Source organism: Zootoca vivipara, chromosome 10 (genome assembly GCF_963506605.1).
Source record: "Zootoca vivipara chromosome 10, rZooViv1.1, whole genome shotgun sequence".
Classification (NCBI taxonomy): domain Eukaryota; kingdom Metazoa; phylum Chordata; class Lepidosauria; order Squamata; family Lacertidae; genus Zootoca; species Zootoca vivipara.
Genome location: NC_083285.1, coordinates 9,238,456 through 9,261,764, shown reverse-complemented (window position 1 = coordinate 9,261,764; position 23,309 = coordinate 9,238,456). Strand labels below are relative to the sequence as shown.

General features: G+C 45.7%; 1 protein-coding gene across 2 annotated transcripts in view; it reads left to right on the top strand.

Annotated features, from left to right (window-relative positions):
* Positions 1-3,548, top strand: part of CERK (ceramide kinase) — a 44,930-nt gene extending 41,382 nt beyond the window's left edge. Inside the window, exons 11-12 of one of the 2 annotated variants that reach the window (XM_035127927.2) lie at positions 1,293-1,501; positions 2,766-3,548. In XM_035127927.2, the coding sequence (XP_034983818.1) occupies positions 1,293-1,501; positions 2,766-2,850 (294 nt within the window). In that variant the 3' untranslated portion in view covers positions 2,851-3,548. The remainder of the gene's footprint in view (positions 1-1,292; positions 1,502-2,765) is intronic. The other variant, XM_035127926.2, reaches the window with a different exon arrangement.
* The last annotated feature ends 19,761 nt before the right edge of the window (positions 3,549-23,309 follow it).

The following is a 23,309-nucleotide window of genomic DNA, read 5'->3' as shown; positions in this document are numbered from 1 at the left end:
ATGTACAATCCTGATATTCTTTTAAAATAAACGGAGGTATATAAATGCTTTGTTATGAATCAATTTGATTCATTTCGTACATTATAGCTAAGAATAGGTGAAGATGCACCTATTGAATATCAAGGAACAAAAGTTTACAGTGCCTCTCCCTGAGCATGTCATAGGAGCCACTCAAAAGCCATTCTAGGAAATGACCAATCCAAAAGTATTGAGGAAACAGCTATACATTTTGCAATGTGCATTCTGTTAACTTTGCCGAGGGTCACTCTCTTTTAGTGTGGGCAAGTCTCAGTATTTCACACTCAGTTTTCCACCTGTAAAATGGGAATAATTCTGACCTGCCTTACGGGATTTTTGAGGAGGACCCAGATCCAAGTTTGTTTGTAAATGACATCCAGCTGGTTCAATGTTGCCCAGGTGAACACTGATGGATAATAATAATAATAATAATAATAATAATAATAATAATAATAATAATATTTCTACCCCGCCCATTTTGCTGGGTTTCCCCAGCCATTCCAATAGAATTTTAAAAATACAATAAAACATCAAACCTTAAAAGCTTCCCTAAACAGGGCTGCCTTCAGATGTCTCCTAAAAGTCTGGTAGATGTTTTTCTCTTTGACATCTGGTGGGAGGGTGTTCCACAGGGCAGGAGCCACTACCAAGAAGGCCCTCTGCCTGGTTCCCTGTAACTTGGCTTCTCGCAGCTAGAGAACTGCCAGAAGGCCCTTGGCGCTGGACCTCAGTGTCCAGGCAGAACAATGGCGGTGGAGACGCTCGTTCAGGTATACTGGACTGAGGCCGTTTAGGGCTTTACAGGTCAGCACCAACACTTTGAATTGTGCTCGGAAATGTACTGTGAGCCAATGTAGTTTGTCTGGGTTTGAACTCAGCACTAACTGTGGTTAACTATGGAATCAAAAGCTTCTATCCTTCTGCTTGAGGCCATACTAAATGAGGAAAGGGGACTTATGAGCAGCTCCCCGCAAGGTACATTCACAAATTGCTATATCATGGTCTGTAACTTCGCTTCTCGCAGTGAGGGAACCGCCGAGAAGGCCATCGGCGCTGGACCTCAGTGTCCGGGTTGCACAATGGGGGTGAGCAGAATTGTCAGAATCCAATGCAGATTTAGATGTGCTGAAGCCATTTGAAATCCGTGACCTGCATCTTTCCTTATACTGAACTCTGGCTTGCTTTGAATATGCAATAGCAAGAACTAACAGAAGCAGTTTGCTGAGTTTTAAGTCAATAAACGCCACAGGTTGCCTCTTCTCCCTTCTCTGCAGTTTGACTTCAGCTTTGTGGAGGTTTATCGGATCAAGAAGTTTCAGTTCACAGTGAAACATTTAGAGGACAGTGACTGCGATACCAGTAAAATGCAGAAGAATCGCTTTGGCCATTTCTGCAGAGACCACCCTGCTTGCTGTTGCGTTCCTCGCAGCAGCACCTGGAACTGCGACGGAGAAACACTGGATTGTTCAACAATTAAAGTCATGTGAGCATCTCCCTTTCCGGGGGAAAAAGGGACCTGTGCTTTAAAAGCTGCAACAGTTTCACTCGCTTCTTAATCGATGGGAGCTGCAAAATTAAAAATGGCTCCACAGCAGATAGAAATCTGTTATTTGGCGTGCACACGAAGCCGTACACCCTGAATGGGAAGTCTTGAAAATGCTTGAATTTTCAGACCTACAGTACCTCTGTGCTGAATAGCAACTTCCGGTGTCGGGGGGAAGGCAGAGTTGCAGTTCATTGGCACATACCTGCCAAGTTCCTGTGGGTGAAATAAGGGACGGACCGGAAGTAGCGCTGCTGCCATTTTGGAACTGGGCGGAGCATGCTCAGAAGCGACTTTTGATGCTGCTTTGCCCAGTTCCAAAATGGCCACCACGCCAGAAGTCGCACTGCAGCCATTTTGGAACTGGGCAGAGCTGCATCAAAAGTCGCTTCTGAGCATGCTCCGCCCAGTTCCAAAATGGCCGCCATGCCAGAATAAACCAGGGGAAAACAAAAAAATCTGTTTTTTCAGCTGGGAACAGCTAGAAAAACGGGGGTTTCCCGGGGAATACGGGAGACTTGGCAGCTATGCATTGGCACCACAATGAAGGAGGAGGAAGTTAAAGCTCGCTTCTCACAGTCTTTATCCTCATTCAGAGGACCCAGCAGCTGCTTTTACTGTTTCAAAACGGTACATGCAACCCCCAGCTGCATGTTTAGCATCACACGTAGTTTGGCCCTATGTCTTGAGGAGTATAAAGGCTAGTTGAGGGGATGTTCAGTTAATGAGTCCTGACATACGTTTGTGTGAACTGCCCCCAAATTTGGCTGGACTGTGGCCAAAATGTTTTGTTTTCTTACTATATTCTTTTATATTTGTTTTCTTACTATATTCTTTCGTATGTCTGCGGAAATCTGTAAGTGGTTTGTAATTCCCGCGGAAGAAATATAATGCAACATTCCACATTCTACTAATAGTACTCATAAGAGCAGCCATAATAATGCCACATTTTAAGTGACATAATTAAATATCTCTGGGGGGGGGGGGAATCCACAACAGCAATGCTCATTTATTCCCTGCCTCTCATCTAGGGAACACAAGCTCTTCACCACCAATATGACAAGGCAACCATGACTTTCTCTGGGGTGCCGTTGTGAAGAACCAGTTCCCCTAGAATAGCAAAGGGGTTTGCTCCTTCTGATGACTGGCCTAGTTCACAGTTAATACACCTGCATTTATTCCGCCCTTTTCTTCCATCTTGCAGGGTCCACTGCCAGCTCATCAAACTGTTTGCAAGAGGAATAGAGAAGAACTCCACACTCGAAGCTATTCAGAGGCAGATCTGCTGAGCGAGTTAACCGGAGCCCGTTCTCCATAAAACAAAATGAAAAGCAAGCAACGGAAGGCAGCTAACTGCCTGGACAAACAAACGTTTCAGGCACGCCAATAAACGTTTTAAAGCCGAAGGCGTTTTTGTGGTAAAGAATCAATTTTGGTAATATGACTTCTCTGCGAACGCCTTCAAAGATTTTAGACTTCATGCACCTCAGGCTACTGTTTTGTGAAGAAAGTGAGGCGGTGTACACAGCACCTCAAGCAGAGGCGCCAACTTGCGCCCAAGATTGAGGGGGCCCAGTGTGCTTGTGACATCATGCGTGCATGCGACATCACATCGTTGGGAGGAGGCTGAGTGTGGAGCCCAACAGGGTGCAGCTTCAGTGACTGGCGGCTCCTCCTCTCTTGTAGAGAAGTGGAGCTGGCCACTGAAGACGTGCCACTCTCAGCTCCATGCTCAACCTCCTTCGCCTCCCCACAGATATTTTTTGGGGGGTGAAGAAACCTTTGCCCCACATAGTTGGCGCCAGGGACCTCAAACCAGCTTCCCCCTGATTTGAAAACACAAGCCAAGGTTAAGCTGAGGTGCGTCCACTTCCGACAGCTGTTGCACACATGCCATACCTGCCAAGTTGCTGTCAGAGAAATAAGGGATCGGGCGGAAATAGCAGACCGGAAGTAGCGCTGCCGCCATTTTGGAACTGGGCGGAGCATGCTCAGAAGTGACTTTTGATGCTGCTTTGCCCAGTTCCAAAATGGCCGCTGCGCCAGAAGTCGCACTGCAGCCATTTTGGAACTGGGCAAAGCAGCATCAAAAGTCGCTTCTGAGCATGCTCCGCCCAGTTCCAAAATGGCCGCCGCGCCAGAATAAACCGGGGAAAAACAAAAAGATCTGTTTTTTCGGCTGAGAACAGCTGGAAAAATGGGGTTTTCCGGGGAATACGGGATACTTTGCAGCTATGCTGGAGACTCGAGTTTGGAAAACACTGGAACAGCTGGAAAAACGGGGATTTCCCGGGGAAAACGGGAGACTTGGCAGCTATGGCACATGCCGGCAGCTTCCTCGACTAGGAGTTTGAGGGGGCTGCAGGTGTGGGGACTCAAACCAGGAAATGGGTGCCCCAAACCCCTCTCTGGTCCGTACATCAAATGCAAATGTGACAGCAGGGACAAATGACCGCACTGCATTTTAAGCCGCTATGCGTACATAGACTTGAGTATTTAATACAGATCTGGGTGACCGTAGCTGGTCGGAGGCCCCAAGGCGGGAGTCCTGCTAGAATAAAGTTACTCAACTCAAATAAAAAAAGCAGCCGGGTCCCTAGCAGGGTCCCTTGGCCAGCTTAGATCTCCGAGGCTTGGGGCAAGTGTATCTGGCTGAGGCAAAACTGCATGGGCCTGGAAGGAGCAAATGGCTTGCATTTTCATGCTTTGTTTTCGCCCTTCCTCCTGTGACTATGCTCCAATAACAACAAGGCACGGAGGCCTGCGGCAGCGATTCAGCCTTATTAGCTTACTGCCACCACCACCACTCCAAAGATATCAGACTGCTAAGGGGCTGGTATCATGCATCTCCATGCTGGCCAGAAAGGCATAGTCGTTTATTTTGTAGCCAGCATGAAAATACAGCATGTCACCCACTTAGCAGGCTAGTGTTAAAGGAGGAAAGGATCCTTCTAGGAAGTGGAAGACAGAGCGATGCATCCTCCTCTCTGCCAGACCACTGCATTTTCAAGCTAGCTATGTATGAAGCAATTTACCTTCCCTTGTATAGAAATCAAGTGGACCAGCAGAGGAGGAGCAGCGATTGTTCCTCCTGCAGCAAGCTAACTCACTCGCAATGGGAGTTCCTTGTTGCTTATAGCTGCCAGGCAATGGAGCGGGTTGGCTTAGGCAGCCACCGTCGCCTCTTACCAGCTGCTGCCAGTTTAGTGAGCGCCACCCTTCTGCCCACAGCAGGACCCCCATCAACAGCACCAGCAGGTCTTCCCAGGGGCACAGCTAAGCTCTTGCAGACTAGCTCCAGGCTGGCATAGCAATCTGCCTGCCTCCAACCCAGCTGCCCCAGGACTGCAGATATGGCAGTACCCCTTCCGCTCCATAAAGTCCCACTGGGCTGCCAGGGGGAAGCTAGGACCGTTCCCAAAGCTGCATTAAATTCAGTTGGGGGGTTTAGCAGTGACTTGGGCAGGATGTCGTTTTTGCACCCCTGGTGCCCTTGTGCAAATAATGTCCATCTTAGGAGCTGCTCAAAACCGAAGGGCGTGAGTGTGTGTCAAAACGACCAGCCGAATTACGATTGCTTTGTAGCTGGCGTGTTGATTTAAAGACTCCCGAGTATCAAAGTTCTCAGGCCGTCACCCACTCCAATTCTTTCCCTCCCCAAATTATAACTGAAACCCCTTTTTGTTGCGTGAGCGGAGCCATGCCTGCAACTTATCAATGCAATTCAAACGCACACGCCTGGCTTCAAAGCAATAGGGTGTTGCGTAGAACACCGTTGCGTACAAAAGCATACTGTGATTCCCTTCTGTACATCTCTTGGAGGGAATAAAGGATTGTCTGAAAGGGTTGTATGGCCAGACAAGCTGTTCCACAGGGCCTGGGAGATGCAGAAAAGAGACAACGTGGAAGACACAAGACACCAGCAGATTGTCCGTTTGTAAAATGTGCTTTAAATGAAAACAAAATAGCTTGGGTCTTCATTTTCTTTCCATGAATGCAACAGAGTTTGTCCACATAGAACATGGTTTTCCTTTCTCTGCAGCCCCTGGAGGCTGGGTGACCCTTGGGATTGGTAGAGGAATTGGTGTAGTGGACTGTGGGTCGAAGGGAGAAATGTCTCCCCCCCCCCTTACATGATCAGAGGAACAACTTCAGATCATGGCCAACGACTCCTTAGAACCATCAAATTCTAGAGTTGGAAAGGATCATCTAGTCTATGCCTGTAGTCCAGGAATACGCAGCTGCCTCATATGAGGATCGAACCTGCAACCTTGGCGTTGCCAGCACCACGCTCTAACGCTCTAGCCAGTTTGCACAATCAGAACAATCAAGTGAAGTAATCGTTCTTTGATGTAGCTTGGTTTTTTTAAAAAAACTGCTTAGACCTATACTGCTGCCACTGAACCAAATTTGCTGGGTTTGTTTTTAATTGTTTGGTTTTTGGACTGGTTCTATAATTATTGTTAAACTGCTTCGGAATCCCAGTAAATGACTGGCAGCCTACAAATACTTTATAAATATCAACCGTTTCAGATCGTTGGTAGGTTAGCAGGAGGTCTTCAGTGTCGCCGTGGGGAAGGGGGACATGTTTGCAGGCTCTTGTGCTAAGGTGGGTCTGAACGACTTGTGAACCTTCCCAGCTGAACGCAACATGCCAGCCTTAGAATGGTAGAGTCGGAAGGGGCCCAAGGCTCGTCCAGCCCCAGCCCCTGCAATGCTGGGATCCTGCCCACAACCATTCCTGGGTAGGCTCATCCCATCAGTCTTCTGGCTAACAACCAATTACATTGACCTATTGCACGACTGGGAGTTGAAGGGCAAGCCATTGTGAGAGATCATCACTGTTCCAAAGAACAGGTAATGTAGAGCAGGGTTGCCACCTCCCGTGGGCCAAGTTTGGAGCCCCTGCCAGGTGTCATTGGTGGCATCAGATGACTCATACCTGATGCCATTTATGACATAAGGGGGAGGGTTAGCTGGATGTGGCTTGGCCAAAGCGGTCTTGCAGGTCAAATGGGGTCAGGCCAGAAATGGTCCACAGGCTAGAGCATGGGCCAATCGCCTTCTAAATCTGGCCTATGGACGGTCCGAGAATCAGCATGTTTTTACATGGATAGAACGTGTCCTTTTATTTAAAATGCATCTCTGGGTTATTTGTGGGGGCTGCCTGGTGTTTTTACATGAGTAGAATGTGTCCTTTTATTTAAAATGCATCTCTGGGTTATTTGTGGGGCAATAGGAATTAGTTCATTTCCCCAAAAAAATATAGTCCGGCCCCCCACTAGGTCTGAGGGGCAGTGGACCGGCCCCCTGCTGAAAAGGTTTGCTGATTCCTGGGCTAGAGGATCCTCACCACTGGTGTCGAATAAACGCAGCGTTGCGAAAGTGACGGCTGAGAATTACAAAACCCAGCTCAGTCCCTGCAAGTTAGGCTAAAAATTCAACATCTTGAGAATCAAGTGTGTTGCTTCCAACTGCTGTATATCTGAGTAGCTTCATATGTTAACAAAAGCACAGTCCTCGCTTAATGGGGTGCATTCCATGTTGGGAAGAGAGACCTCTAGCTGGTGATCCTATGCACGCTTCCTTGGGATTAAGCCCCACTGGATACGTTGGGGGTCGCTGCCTAGTAAGGGGGCAAAGGGTGGGTTGCATCTGATGGAGTTAAAAAACTAGAATGCTGCAACATGACCATTGTTGGTGGGGGACAACGACTCCATGTTAGCTTGCGGGGTTTTGTTTTTTCTTTATATCAATCTTGCTGGTTTCAGGATTGAAAAGCAACGGTTTGTTCTTGAGTGATGGAAAGAAACTCTTCTCAAAATAAACAGCTGTTGTGGCAGACATTGTGCATGGTTTTCTCTTTGGTGTTTAAGTTTCTCTATTAAGGTGATGGACAGCTTTTCCCCAGAATTCTCTCCCAGCCCAGTGATGCTGTTGCTGTTGTTATATTACAAACCTTAAGAAAGGGGCGGGGGGGGGGAAACACCCAAACATTATAAAGCAAATACTTACTACCATTCCAAAAATGAACACGAAAGCCAAATGGCAGTGGAGACATACCTGAACAAAAGAAGTAGGAAAGAAAAGGAGATTGTATCACAAATAATTTATGTATTTCCATTAGTTAACACAAAAAAACAGAGTGAGATAAAACAGAGTTTCTAGAATTTATCTGATATTTTGATTCATATAAAATTAATTCTCATATTGCTCAGATATTATGTTGAGATTTGTTCTTCAGTATTTTATGAACTTATACATTTCTTTGAGCATTTAGTGCACATTCCCGTAACCTTTTTTCACACATGATCTTATGTATATGCACCCTGTGTCAAACAAATTCATGCATGCGAATTTCCTTTTTCCAGCGCTTAGCAACTCATATAATGAGTTGCCACTAAATCATTTCTCAATATCTTTGGGATTATTATTTTGCCCAGTCTAAAAAAGAAAAAGAAAAAACCCAGAGGATCTAATTTTAATTCAGAAGTGTGGATTCCTTCATTTATTTTATTGATTTAGATATTGCCCCAAAGTATCTCTTTATATTTACATTCCCACCAAATGTGTCCAAAACTCTTGTCCACTGGAATAGTGCACTGTGACTGTTGCCTTCTGCCCTACTTCAGACAGATAGACAGACATGTATATGGTCGAATGTAACTTTGGCAGGTAGCGTGTGACTCCCCTTTCCAGGCTGGGCTAGAGTACTGTAAATAAACAATCTTTATTTAAATATCGTGTGAAGTATACAACTCTCAGCCCATTTGCTGGTTTTCTCTGTTTATGTCTACTCAGTAACGGAAGTAAAGGTTTTAAGTATTGCCTAGGAACTGGAAGGATTCAAATCAGAAGAAAAATACATAAACGTCCATAATTTTGGAGTCTGCAGCATGGAATGATTTGAAGGCGTTGAAAGGCTCAGCCTGCAAAGTAAATTATAATTTCTACAGGGTGTACCAAACCTGCAGGACTTTGAGGTTAGCAAGTCAGCACTTAACAATTTTAGAGGAACATACGTTTTTTATTCATTAGACGTAGCAAGATATAATTTCTAGCTCCTGCATGTATGTATGTGTGGTGAAACCCTCAAATTTACACTCTGCGGGTTGAGGCCCTCACCTTTAAATATATATATGGAGCGTAGATAAGAAATCCCTGAGGTCCTGTCAGTGACAGAAAGCATACTATTTGCAAGCCGCGTCCTGAAATGTGAGCCGGCATTGTGTTACAGTAGCCTTATGTATTTTGCCAGTTTTTAGATATTACATCAAGTTGCATTTCCTTTCTGTTGCACTGTGCCTGGGCCAGAAGGGACGGATTCCTCAATTATAGGTGCAGAGTTGTCGACACACAACATGGTCGCCATGTAACTGCACAGAATTAATTTCACCTCCACAAGTTGGAGCTGTGAAGTCTACATATCGATCTGTACGCCCAGCCTCAGCCATTCGCACCTTGACCTAAGAAATGTCCTTGCTGCAGGAAAAAACGGGCAAGGCAAATGCAGGGCAAGGTTCTGTTTTGTATTTGATTGACCCTGGCATTCTCTAGGCCCTGCCTTAACAACTGAGCCCTTGCCACCTTAAAGATTAGCACATTTGTTGTGCGGTGCACCTCGCACAGAAGAGACCTTATTCCGTCGGATGCAGCCGCAGCCTAAGGGAACCCCAGCTGTGTCCAGAAAACCAGTACAGATCAAGGGTCCCCGTTGCTGTGCCAGCATAAATATATATCACGAGCCAGAGAGGTAAAAGTGGAGAGGAAGAGCAGATGAAAATGAATTGCTCTGCCATATTATATCTCCGTCACATTGCTTTTGAAAAGAGCCAGCCTCCAGCGAGAGGCTCGCACGAAGTCCCTGTTTTCATTGGAATAAAAGGCTGCGTGAAATAATATTTATTTATTTATTTATGCCCCGCCCATCTCACTGGGTTTCCCAAGCCACTCAGGTGGCTTCTAACAAAGATTAAAAATACATTAAAACAGGGGTGGCCAACTTCCAAGAGACAGCGATCTGCTCACAGAATTAAAAACTGGAAGTGATCTACCCTCCTTTTTGGGGTTCAGGTCAAAGTTGTTGAGCTTTTCTTTAAGAAGGAAAGCCCTGTTTTGTTGTTGAGCTTCTTTAGGGAAGAAAGCGATGTTGAGCTTTTTTATTTGGAAGGAAAGCCCTGTTTTTTGTGGTTCAGGTCATTTTAGGGGTGCGGGGCAAAGATGTTGAGCTTTTTTTAGGGCAGCCAAAGTTTTCTAGCTTCTTTGGGGGGAGCCACTGATCTACTGGTGATCTACCACAGACATCCAGTGATCTACCGGTAGATCACAATCTACCTGTTGCACATGCCTGCATTAAAACATCAGTCATTAAAAACTTCCCTAAACTGGGCTGCCTTCAGATGTCTTCTAAACGTCAGATAGTTGTTTATTTCTTTGACATCTGGTGGGAGGGCGTTCCACAGGGCGCCACCACCGAGAAGGCCCTCTGCCTCGTTCCTTGTAACCTCACTTCTCACAGTGAGGGAACCGCCAGAAGGCCCTCGGCACTGGACCTCAATGTCCGGGCAGAACGATGGGGGTGGAGACGCTCCTTCAGGTATGCTGGGCCGAGGCTGTTTAGGGCAGGCATCCCCAAACTGCGGCCCTCCAGATGTTTTGGCCTACAACTCCTATGATCCCTAGCTAACAGAACCAGTGGTCAGGGAAGATGGGAATTGTAGCCCAAAACATATGGAGGGCCGAAGTGTGGGGGTGCCTAGTTTAGGGCTTTCAAGGTTAGCACCAACACTTTGATTTGTGCCTGGAAACATACTGGGAGCCAATGTAGGTCTTTCAAGACCGGCGTTATGTGGTCTCAGCGGCTGCTCCCAGTCACCAGTCTAGCTGTCGCATTCTGGATTAGTTGTAGTTTCTGGGTCACCTTCAAAGGTAGCCCCACCTAGAGTGTGTTGCAGTAGTCCAAGGGGGAGATAACTGGAGCAGATACGATCAGTGTCAGGCAAACATCAATGAAAACAGCTAGCCCAACTGTTTAGGGGTGTATGTGCGGTGTTTACTTTAATTCTTTCCATTTCTTAATTACTCAATAGAGTCCTGCTGATTTAGACCAAAGGCTCTTCACATCCTGTTTCCAGCCAGAAGTTCAGAATCAGGGCGTGAAGATTCGGGGCCCTTTCCTGCTCCCAACCGATTGGTATTCAGTTGTGTACTCATCTTCCTCTAGGACACAGATGGAGAAGCCATAGGCCTCCAACGTCCACAATCCCTGACCCTTGGCAATGTTGGCTTAGGGCAGTGATGGCCAAACTTGGCCCTCCAGCTGTTTTTGGACTACAACTCCCATCATCCCTAGCTAACAGGACCGGTGGTCAGGGATGGTGGGAATTGTAGTCCCAAACAGCTGGAGGGCCATGATTGGCCATCACTGGCTTAGGGGGACTGATGGGAGTTGGTCCAACTCTCATTGAAATTCTACTCAATATTATCCAGAGCAGAACTCCGACGTATAGTTAGCAGAGTAAAAACGTAAACACGTTGCAGGATTCCCAAAATATAGACCAGAGGCAATTGTATTTCATCCAGCAGAGCTTTACTGCTACTGAAGGCAAATGAGCACAATGGTTCCAAATCCAATACATTCTGGATTGGCACTGTCCATAAGAAATCCAGTTGCGGCAGACTTAACTTAGACTTACAATAACTTATAATAAGTCTAAATCTTAACACTGTAGCATACTATGTACAGAACACCACACCAGAAGGGGGAGAGATAGAAAGAGAAAGTGAAAACCAGGCTCCTTCTGGCCCTACTTTTATAGTCAACATGGCCTTGACAGAAAGAGATAACAGAATCAGCTTAAGCCAGCTGTACTCAGCTTCTCCGAAGGAATAACCCAAATACCATGAAGCTTCTGCTTGTTTCTTTCACACCGAGAAGCTTCCAGAACCCTCTTGAATTAAGTCGAATAGGAGAGATCTCTACATATCAATCAGATCAATACTTTCTGCACTAAGAAATGCAAGCGGACACCAACAGCATCTGGAAAACCACTAGTCTAGAAAAACCCTGCTCTAGAAATGTTCAGTTTCATAGCTAATTTCCAAGTTTAGTCCTATCCTCCGTGTGTTTACTCCAGTATAAACCCACATAGGCTTGGTGCCAACATCTGACACCCTGGACAGCTGTCATGGCCCACTGCTGATGCCTGCCTTGCTCCCCTTCATTTTTTGGGTGCTAGACCACACTCAGCAGCTGGATCTAGCCAGCCATAGGAGGTCCCAGAGGAACCACATTTGCAACCCCTGCGGTCCTTTAACAGGAACAGTGTGCTTTTTTGTTTTGTTTTTTAACAAAAGTTGGTCAGCACCTGCCAAGTGGTAGCAAGATTCCAGGGGGGTCCAGACGCTCCCCCAGGGTCTGTGCTCCTTTGGAGAACGGAGGACGTGGCGGAGACTGTTGTAGCTTTAAGAAATATGATAGGATTCACCTATTTACACTTCCAGTCTGCATGGAGAGGGTCCAGATCTTACAGCATGGTCATCTCAAGAGGGGTTTGTTCCCCACAGCAGCACAGCACCTGCTGTCAAAGGCACCTCTCCCAACTTGCCTTCAGCCAGCCTGCCCAAAATGGATCTCTGTCTTTGTTCTCCCTTCTTGTTCCCAGCACACCTTGCCAAAAACATTCTTCCTGTGACGTCATGCCCAGTTACCCTGGCAAGCTTCCAAATTCCCAGCCTTTGTTCACACCCGGGGCGGGGGGGGGGGGCTGGGGCTCCAGTTTTCTTGCATTGCCAATGGTCCTCAATGGCCCTGTCTTGTTTCTTAATGGTCTTAGCTTGGCCAGTTTATTTTGCCTTTGGCTAGCTTAGGAATTCCTCTGCAGCTTGCATTTCTCCCTTCACATCCCAAATAATCAAAACCCTAAAATATATTAATTTCTAGGGTTTGGGGGGGGGGTCTAATTAGAAAACTGAATGTTTCCCTTCAGAATTCTAGATATTGCCTTGGTAAATCACAAGACTGATCAGTATTAAAAATAAAAGAAATGGCATTTATACTCATCAGCCCAAAAGTACACGGTAAGATTTCCCAGTAAATCCCAATATTCACCCAGTCGCTGATGTTTAACATAGCTTTTGGCTAGGCAGTTCAATAGCTCATGCAGAAATTAATAGAGATAAATGTGTTACGGAATCTACAGAGGCTGGTTTTGTCCTATGGCTCCCTCTGCTGCAAGTTCCTTTTTAAAAGATTTCATTTCATCAAACTCCCTTTTCGAGAACTCACAGCATGTGTGTGAAATTTCAGATAAGATGTAACACTTTTCTTTCTCTGAATCACTGCCATACCAGCCCAAGTGACTGTTATGTATTACTCTTTTGTTTCATGTAATAGCATCTCCAACCTGCCTTCTTGTACCCTGGCAGCATTAAGATAAATTCAACAATGTAAACAAGTTCTGATGGATGTAATCCCCACATATTCTGGATAACCCTGATGTTTCCCAGATCCCCGGCCGGGGACTGGAAGGGATAAACGCTCAATGACTAAGCCAAGGTCTCCCTACATCTGAAGTTTTAATAAAGTTGTGGCCAAATTTTAATCCCATAACATGTTGTCTTGAGTCATTATTCCACGTGGGTGTCGCCCAGGGTCGGGATGTCTCCACCTGTCCACGCAAAAATTATATACAAAAATGAGAAAGGAAAAGAGAGAGAAAGCTAGGTGTCAGCCTCATACTGGTTTGTACCTGCTCATTGTACCCCTGACCGTTAGGTCCAGTCGTGGACGAATCTGGGGTTGTGACGCTCATCTCGCTTTACTGGCCGAGGGAGCCGGCGTTTGTCTGCAGACAGTTTTTCTGGGTCACGCAGCCAGCATGACTAAGCCGCTTCTGGCAAAACCAGAGCAGTGCAAGGAAATGCCATTTACCTTCCTGCCGGAGCAGTACCTATTTATCTACTTGCACTTTGACGTGCTTTCGAACTGCTAGGTGGGCAGGAGCTGGGACCAAGCAACGGGAGCTCACCCCATCGCAGGGATTCAAACCGCCAACCTTCTGATCGGCAAACCCTAGGCTCAGTGGTTTAGACCACAGCGCCACCCACTCATTTATATAGAGAGATTTAAATTGAGAAATGATGGCTTCAATATATCTAGCGCTTCAATATATCTCACCACAGAGGTTTAGACTGTGAGTGAGTAGCCTGCTCTTGTTGTTGTTTAGTCGTGTCCGACTCTTCGTGACCCCATGGACATAGCTGCCAAGTTTTCCCTTTTCTCGCGAGGAAGCCTATTCAGCATAAGGGAAAAATCCCTTTAAAAAAGGGATAACTTGGCAGCTATGCCCATGGACCATAGCACGCCAGGCACTCCTGTCTTGCACTGCCTCCCGCAGTTTGGTAAAACTCATGTTTGTAGCTTCGAGAACACTGTCCAACCATCTCGTCCTCTGTCGTCCCCTTCTCCTAGTGCCCTCAATCTTTCCCAACATCAGGGTCTTTTCCAAGGATTCTTCTCTTCTCATGAGGTGGCCAAAGTATTGGAGCCTCAGCTTCACGATCTGTCCTTCCAATGAGCACTCAGGGCTGATTTCCTTAAGAATGGATAGGTTTGATCTTCTTGCAGTCCATGGGACTCTCAAGAGTCTCCTCCAGCACCATAATTCAAAAGCTCAGTCTGCTGTAAATGCAACAGGGAACTTCAAGCCCTTGCTCTTCCATCTCCAATGAGACTTGGGCCAGACAGTTCTTCAAATGGAGGACACCTTCAAACAGAGACCCATCCCCTGTAAAGTAGGAGACCTGGCCACACTACTCTTAGATAAAACTCCCTAAGAATGAGAGGGTGTCAAAAGAAGACCAGCCCCCTCCTGCCTCATGGCCCTCCGAGTTGGTGTAACCAGCCATTTGACCAGTTGGACAAACCACCCATCTAAAGTACTTCTGCCTTGTCCATCCAGCTCCCAGATTCAGTGGCACTACTCCCCTGATCAGCACCAAGCAGCCACAGTTTTAAATGGACCACCATGGCCCTGAATTAGCATTATGTTGGGTGCTCTGGGTAATTGTGGCGAATCTAAAAGGGCTGCATAGTGCCAGGGATATTTTCCAATAACTAGCGCTGCAGCCTCGGCAGCTGCCCATACGTATCACATGTTGACTAGATCTAGGGAAGTAATAGTACCACTGTATTCTGCTCTGGTCAGACCTCACCTGGAGTACTGTGTCCTGTTCTGGGCACCACAGTTCAAGAAGGATACTGACAAGCTGGAACGTGTCCAGAAGAGGGCAACCAAAATGGTCAAAGGCCTGGAAACGATGCCTTATGAGGAACGGCTTAGGGAGCTGGGTATGTTTAGCCTGGAGAAGAGAAGGTTAAGGGGTGATATGATAGCCATGTTCAAATATATGAAAGGATATCATATGGAGGAGGGAGAAAGATTGTTTTCTGCTGCTCCAGAGAAGCGGACACGGAGCAATGGATTCAAACTACAAGAAAGAAGATTCCACCTAAACATTAGGAAGAACTTCCTGACAGTAAGAGCTGTTCGGCAGTGGAATTTGCTACCAAGGAGTGTGGTGGAGTCTCCTTCTTTGGAGGTCTTTAAGCAGAGGCTTGACAGCCATATGTCAAGAATGCTTTGATGGTGTTTCCTGCTTGGCAGGGGGTTGAACTGGATGGCCCTTGTGGTCTCTTCCAACTCTATGATTCTATGATTCTATGACTCTGGTCGCTGCCTAGATGTGAGATTATGCTAGTGTAGGGGCATCGTGAATACCAGCATCCTTGGTTTCCAGCACGGAAAGGCAACAACAATGCAAGAGTAAGCACGATTTTGCAGAAAACAGAAGAGGGCTGTGGCGGTGTCCTGAACATTGCGGCCTGATAACCACGGAATTCAAAATCTCGCCTGCAGAGCATCCTTATGTTTGCAAGTGCATTTCGTCAGCAGCCGCGGACGATAAATAAAGAAATGGGACGCCACTTTGCCAGAAAGCTTTTGTATATTTTGTGATGAGCATGGATAATATAAAAGCAACCACCTAATAGTGCTAAGATCTTTGCAGCCTGAAGCAGAAATGAGCCAGAACAGAAGATTCTCAAAAGGCATGACAAAGTATCTTTCCTGCGCTGCCCGTAGGGAAGGAGAGGGATAAAGATACTTAGCAGAAAAAGTTGTCCATCAAACGCAAAGCCTCTCCGAGTGTACTCAGCTCTGCTTTGAAGGCAATGGCCAGTGGCGTGTTGATTATGGAATCCAAGCCGATTCTCCTTTGAAGCCTTAGATGTGTGACCGCTCCGTTACATGAGTGCTTTGAAGTTCAAGAGAGTCTTAACGGAGCCTTTTCAGCCTGCAAAAATGCTAGCAACACAGAAAGCAGCCAGGTTTCGCACTCCTCTTTGTGCGCGCACAACAATGGGTAGGACCAGTTAAGGCGAAGAACTAATCCATAGCATGTGCACACACCTCCTTTGATTTCAGCGGTGCTTTATGGAGAGCGACACTTGCGGAACTGGTATGCCACAAAAGAGGAACCCAACTCATTCCCCTGCCCCCCCCACTCCCCAGGGTACGTCTGTTGTAACACAGGGATTTCCATAGTCAGGGAAGTCTCTAGCAAGGTCGATTACCTAGCCAAACTTAAAAATGGAAAGTGTAATGCTGGTGGTCAACAAAAGAGGTTCAAAGACTCTCCCAAGGCAAATCTTAAAAGAAAAGTAGTATAAACACTGGCAACTGGGAAACACTGGCCTGCAAGCACTCCAATCGGAGAACAGCCTTTACCAAAGGTGTCATGGGCTTTGAAGACACTCGAACTCAGAACGCAAGGGAGAAACATGCTAAGAGGAAGGCACACTTGGCAAACACTCACCGTGATCAACTCCTACCCAGAAACCTATGTCCCCACTGTGGAAGGACATATGATCCAGAATTGGCCTCCACGGTCCCTTACGGACTCACTGTTAAAACCGTGTTTATGGAAGACAATCTTACTTGGCTACGAGGGATTGCCCAAGGAGGAAGAGGAGGAGCAGACCTGGCATTCATACCAGCCTGGCACGCAGCAATGTCAATTGCCTGCTGCATAATGTAACGGGGATCTATCGGGAACAACACGCACGCTGCCATTTAATTTCCTCGGTAACAGCAAATGTGCACTTATTCAAATGTGAAGTTGCTGTGAAAAGGCTTGGCGCTAGCATTTGATTTCCCAAACGACAAAAGGGAAGAGCATTCCCCCCCTCCCCAATCTTCCAGTTGCTCGCGCATTAGAGGAGACTAAGGATGAATGAGGATCCTTCACTGCAGATTGTCAAGCAAAGCTGGAAAGGGCTTGGTTTGGGGAGAAAGCAGGAGGGCCTGCACACCTTTTCTCCACGGACCCTTTCAACTTGAAGAGGATTTGTGGGTGGCACCGATCACACACTTCGTTCACACTTCCACTTGCCCCATGCCTACAAAGCTGTCAAGGAGCTGTCAAGGAGCCAGGTCACCCACAGGGCAGGCACACCCACGAAAGGCACAGAATGCAGTCACCTTTTACTAGCAGAAAACACCACCACCACAATGTCCTGTTTTGCCTTAACTCGACAGAGGTGTTGCCAAAACTAAGCTCTGCCTTAGAATTGCTTTTGGCCACTGTTGTTTGCTAAGGCTGCTGGGAACTGTAGCTCTGTGAGGGGTAGACTACTGTTCCCAGGATTCTTGTACGCAGCCCCTGATGTCTCCTAATCTTAGTGTTAGAGCTGTCCTGGCTGAACCAAGAAAACTGGGGAGCAAGGGCAAGGTCTGCTGAATCGCTCTACACCTACAGATACCCACCAAAGATTGCAATTTGTTTTCTACAAAATTATTTTTCTAAAAGTTATGATGGATAAGGTGAAGGACCGTGGCTCAATGGTAGCACATCTTTAGATGTGGAAGCTCCCAGGTTCATTTCCTGGCATCTCCTGACATAGGGCTGGGAGACACGGCTTCCGGAAATCCAGGGGTCAGTGTACAGTAGACCAATATTTCCTAAACTTGGGTCTCCGGCTGTTTTTGGACTACATCTCCCATCATCCCTAGCTAGCAAGACCAGTGATCAGGGATTGTGGGAAATGTAGTCAAAAACAACAACTTGGAGACCTAAGTCTGAAAAACGCTCGCGTAGATATAATGCTGCCTTATACTTCTTGAGTTATGCTTGCTTCTCTTAAGTATTCAACCATCGAAACTTTATTCATGCGTCTTCTTTTTAAAACAACTGACTTGGAGCAGAAGCTGACAGAAATGTTCTTTTCCGGACGTTAGCCTTTTTTTTTTTCATTGGTTCTACATTGGTCACCTTCCAGCGAAATGGATTCTAGGGATATTTTAGTTAATAGTTCTTAGGCCAAACACTTTGATGAATGTTCTCTGCCCAAAGAAATTTGTCAGCTTTTAATTTGTTTTCTATCCAAAGAAATTTGTCAAGTTTTAATTTGCAAATTCACTAATTTCGTCCTTTGTCTCTTTTATTTGACATGGTGCCCAAGGTGATTTATGCTGCAGGGGAGCCCAACCACGAATTCAACGGGGCTCACTTTGCAGTTAAGATATCTAGGAGTCTGCTGCTAAATTCTATGCAATGGTTTATGTCTTTGCTACCACAGGCCCTCCACAGCACTCATCCTTGAGTATAGCCCCACACATGAACTTCCAAAAGACATGTTTTGGGATCTTTAACCTATACAGTGCCATGAAGGAATTAAAGCTCCCAGAAGGGATAAGCCAGGCAAAAACATTCCTCTTTGACCAGGCCTTGGGCTGATTGACATTCAATGCCCCTTTAAAAAGTGTTGGGGGGAGTTATTGGTTATTATTATTATTATTATTAATAATAATAATAATACCTGAAGGAGCATCTCCACCCCCATCGTTCAGCCCAGACACCGAGGTCCAGCACCGAGGGCCTTCTGGCGGTTCCCTCACTGCGAGAAGCAAAGCTACAGGGAACCAGGCAGAGGGCCTTCTCGGTAGTGGCACCCGCCCTGTGGACATAGCTGTCAAGTTTTCCCTTTTCTCGCAAGGAATCCTATTTGGAATAAGGGAATTTCCCTTTAAAAAAAGGGAAAAGTTGACAGCTATGTCTGTGGAACGCCCTCCCATCAGAGGTCAGAGAGATAAACAACTACCTGACATTTAGAAAATACCTAAAGGCAGCCCTGTTTAGGGAAGTTTTTAGTCTGATATTTTAATGTATTTTGATGTGTGTTGGAAGTCGCCCAGAGTGGCGGGGGAGACCCAGCCAGATGGGCGGGGTATAAATAATAAATTATTGTTGTTGTTGTTATTTTGTGTTTTTATACTGTGGTTTATTTTGTAAGTGCCCTGAGACCTTTGGGTATCGGGCAGTATACAAACTTTAATAGTAATAGTAATAGTAAATGATAATAATAATAATAATAATAATAATAATAATAATAATAATATTTTACAGTGTTATCGCATCACTGCCATCTAGAGGGGCTCTCCTGCAGCGTTATGGTGCATGGAAAACAAGACAGAAACAAAAACCACCGCCATCACCAAACCTAAAATATATCTGGTATGAAAAGGTGCAGGATTTCGGCAAGAAGCTACAGCGCATGCACTGATTGGAAACAAAGCAATATTTCACCTGCATCTCCCTGGCTTCTGCCCTACCCATTCCAAATGGGCACAACAAACCACTGGTTTGAAGAGGCCAAGAGTCTTAGATCTAGGTAGCCATGAAGAGATACATGCCATATAATGGCAACAAACGCTCTCTTTCGAAGCACCTGCTTCCCCCAGTTTCACACACTTGATCCAAGCCACAGAAAGAAAGACTGTGCTGATGTGATGCAGAAGAGGCAAATCCCTTTCCAAAAGGTTCTGTTTGCCGAGAAAAGTGTGCACAGCAGCCTGTTTCATTAACTGTCTGGAACTGACAAAAACAAACTGCCCATTCTTTATCTCTGCGTTTCCTTGTATCGCAATTAAGCTTGTGTACTTAATGTAGCAAAGATGCAAAATAAAGGCGGAAGCTGGGATCATTAAATAAAGAGGCATGAAAAATCAAGGTGCAGACCATGCACACAGGAGGAATAAAATGTGTTGTTTTTTTAAAAATAACTTTTATTGATTTTAATACAAACAAAACAGACAAACATCCAATATAAAAACTCTGTCCCTCCATTCTCCCCCCCCCCCCCACGCAGGTCCACTTCTGCCACCAGTGGTACCCGTGGGCGTAGAGAGTCAAAGGGGTCCATTTTAAAGCTGGGTTTGACCTCCCCCCCTCCTCCCCCCTCTTCCCTCCCCTGCCACTGAAAGGACAGGGATGGAGGAGCACTGAGGCTTGGTTTTCCCCCAGCTGCTCCTTCAGCACAACCTACAAACAAACAATAAAACAAAACAAAAAAATTAAATAATTCCAGTTCTTATTTTCTTAACATTGTATTTGTGACTTCCTCGATTCTCTTCTTCCTGGTTTTCTTAATTATTCTATAGAATTATGGCGGTTTTTCTATTCTAATTCAAAATCTTATCCTTATAATAATCACTTAATCCTCCTCCTTCTTCATGCTGTCCCTCCACAAGTCCTCCCCTGCCACCGGATGAACCCGCAAGGTGCAGCATTCCGAAGGATATCCATTTTTGCGTCTGGGTTTCCTTCCACCCCTTCCTCCCCCCTCAGAACACCCCCTGCCACCAGGTGTTACCGAGCACTGAGAGGAATAAAGGTGGCTCTCTGCCCAGACACCAATCTGAACACAAAATATTTAAATACAAATCTAAAATTTCTTTCCTCAATCATTCTTCTTTCTCCCTCCAGAAAACTCAATTTTTAAATATAATCATTTCTCTAATCAGAATCTTAACTTTATACTTTAAAACACTCTCCTTCCCCTCCCCCAGTGCCATTCCCCCAATTGGACCAACATTTCCTTTAACAGGCCAAGATTTCAGAAACCGTTATTCAACACTAAATGTCTCTTAACTAAAAATTTTACCCCACACCACATCTTTCCCATTTCCAAATCCAGGCCTCTGTCCCCCCCTCCTTCTGCATTTCCCACCACCCAAACACACGTCTCCGAATTTCTGTCCCTCCAGGCTCCTCCTTGTCTTGAATCTTCCTTCCACTTTGTTGCTCATTAATCATATCTTCTTTCTTTTCAAATCCTTGTTGCACCTCATCCAGAACATGTTTTTTATAATCCAAATCACTTTTGGCATTGTCTTCTGTGTCTTTTTCCTTAGTCTTAATCTCACATTCGGAATTATCCTCTAAGTCCTGGTCTTGAATCCCAGTCTCTAGACATAGTGAACTGGAATATTGCAGTCTCTTATTGATGTCTTCCAATACTTGCAGATAATTCAGCACCGCCTCCTGAAAGGCTGGTGAATATTTTATTGTTTTCATTCTTTCTCTTAACCACAAGCAGACATGAGATTAGGAGACAAAAGGCACTGGAAATTTCCTTCCTGCCTAACGCTCGCCTCCATCTTGGCTGTTTCTTCTCATTGTCTTTAACTTTCCCATATATCAAATCATATTTCAAATTGTCTTAACTTGACTTTTTCTTAAAGCAAATTATATCAATTAACAGCAGTTTTACAAATCCTTCTAGTCTTTTGACAGCTTTGACAGCTTTTTGGCAGCTGTCAAAGCCCTTTTCACCTTTGAATTCTTGCTGAGCCTCAAGGGGTGCCGGCTCCGGGGGCTGAAAAGGGTTGGCAAAGTCTTTCTTTCTCTCGGGTTCCACACTCAAACAGTCCCTTTCGACTTTGGAATATCATTTGCGCCTCCTGATTGTCCATTAGGAAGAGATCGACTTCCGTTTTTTTGCATCTCTTCCTGTTTTTTCCCCCAAAAAATTCCGAATTTAATTTTAGAGTTCCAATAGAGATTTCACTTACTTTGTTACAGTCTTGGTTTTTCTTGAAAGAATCCGCCGCCAACAGGCAGAAGACTCGGGGCTTCGCTTCTTCAGAGGTGACGATGTCGCCCAAAATGGCTCCCGTGACTCACTACTCCGCTGGCTCTCGGAGACTCTACTGGGTCTCCGGGCAGCAGAGGAATCGCCAAAAACGGAGCCCGCTGGGCACTAAGCCCTCGGGACGCTCTTCCCGAGGTTCTTGCGGGGAATCCGCACGCCCCGCAGAATCCCCCCCCGTGTGATGCCAGGGACCGCGCAGCTCACGGCCCCTGCGTCTTCTTGCCGGCGCGACGGACCGGAAGTCTGAATAAAATGAGTTTTAAGGGGCTGTTGCCATTGCCCATTGCCCTGCCGTTCTGCCTGGGCTGTCTTTGCTGCCATGTTTTTAACTCTTATCATGCATGATGCCCTATATTTACACCTGTGCTGTATCCTTTATTTAAAATGCAGAGGCTGAAGGACTCAGTTGCAGAGTAGTAATGCCCAGAAGGATGTTTCTGATTCTCTCAGCTTCTTGTTTTTATAATCTTAAGATGCCATCACATTTTGCAGCAATTTGCAATTTTCTTTAAAAAAAATAATCACCAGCATTTTTATATGCAGCAACATATACATTTTTGCAAGCAGTTTCCCCTAATTTTGGTGTTATTTATATTCATTTGTATGCATACTTCAACCTAATATTTGCATTTTTAGGAACACTGGTTGGCATGGCAAAATGTGGATAAGTGTGAATGCTGAAGGAAAGTCGTCTTTGGGTTCACATAATGTTTTGGACAGTGCAAATTTTATAGATTTTGTTTCAAATGAAATCTGAATCAAACTTCTTCCTTATCCCCAATAGTGTGCAAAAAGACCTTTCTACTGTTAGTCCTTTCTACTACTTTGCTTTTTGTTGCTGTAAGCACCTACCTAGCAACAAGGCTGGTTGCATTTGAGACAGTGAAGACACAGTGCGATTTCATGCACAACAGATCTCTAAGCAGTATACAAATTAGCACTTCAGTATTTTCTGCCAAAAGAGCAGGTCTTAAAAAGTGTGATTTATACAGATTCTTGAAAGGATCAATCCTTCAACACAATGAGTGACAGATAACGTTTGCATCACTTTTGCTTGAGAGATTCCCTGAAAGCCTCCTTGATAGCTAAATATGCATTGCAGTATTCTTTCTTCTTTGGCGATCACTTGTAGCCGAGTAAGATTGTCTTTCATAATCACGGTTTTAACAGGGAGTCCGTAAGGGACTGTGGAGGCCAATTCTGGATCCACACGTCCTTCCACAATGGGGACACAGGTTTCCGGGCGAGAGTTGATCACGGTGTGGATTTGCCAATCGTGCCTTCCTCTTAGCATGTTTCTCCCTTGCGTTCTGAGTTCGAGTGTCTTCAAAGCCCATGACACCTTTGGTAAAGGCTGTTCTCCAATAGGAGCGCTCGCAGGCCAGTGTTTCCCAGTTGTCGGTGTTTATACTACATTTTCTTAGATTTGCCTTGAGGGAGTCTTTAAACTAAGGGTCAGCAAACTTTTTCAGCAGGGGGCCGGTCCACTGTCCCTCAGACCTTGTGGGGGGGGCGGACTATATTTTTTGGGGGGGAAATGAACAAATTCCTATGCTCCACAAATAACCCAGAGATGCATTTTAAATAAAAGCACACATTCTACTCATGTAAAAACACACTAATTCCCGGTCCATCCACAGGCCGGATTTAGAAGGCGATTGGGCCGGATCCGGCCCCCGGGCCTTAGTTTGCCTACCCATGGTTTAAACCTCTTTTGTTGACCACCAGCATTACACTTTCCATTTTTAAGTTTGG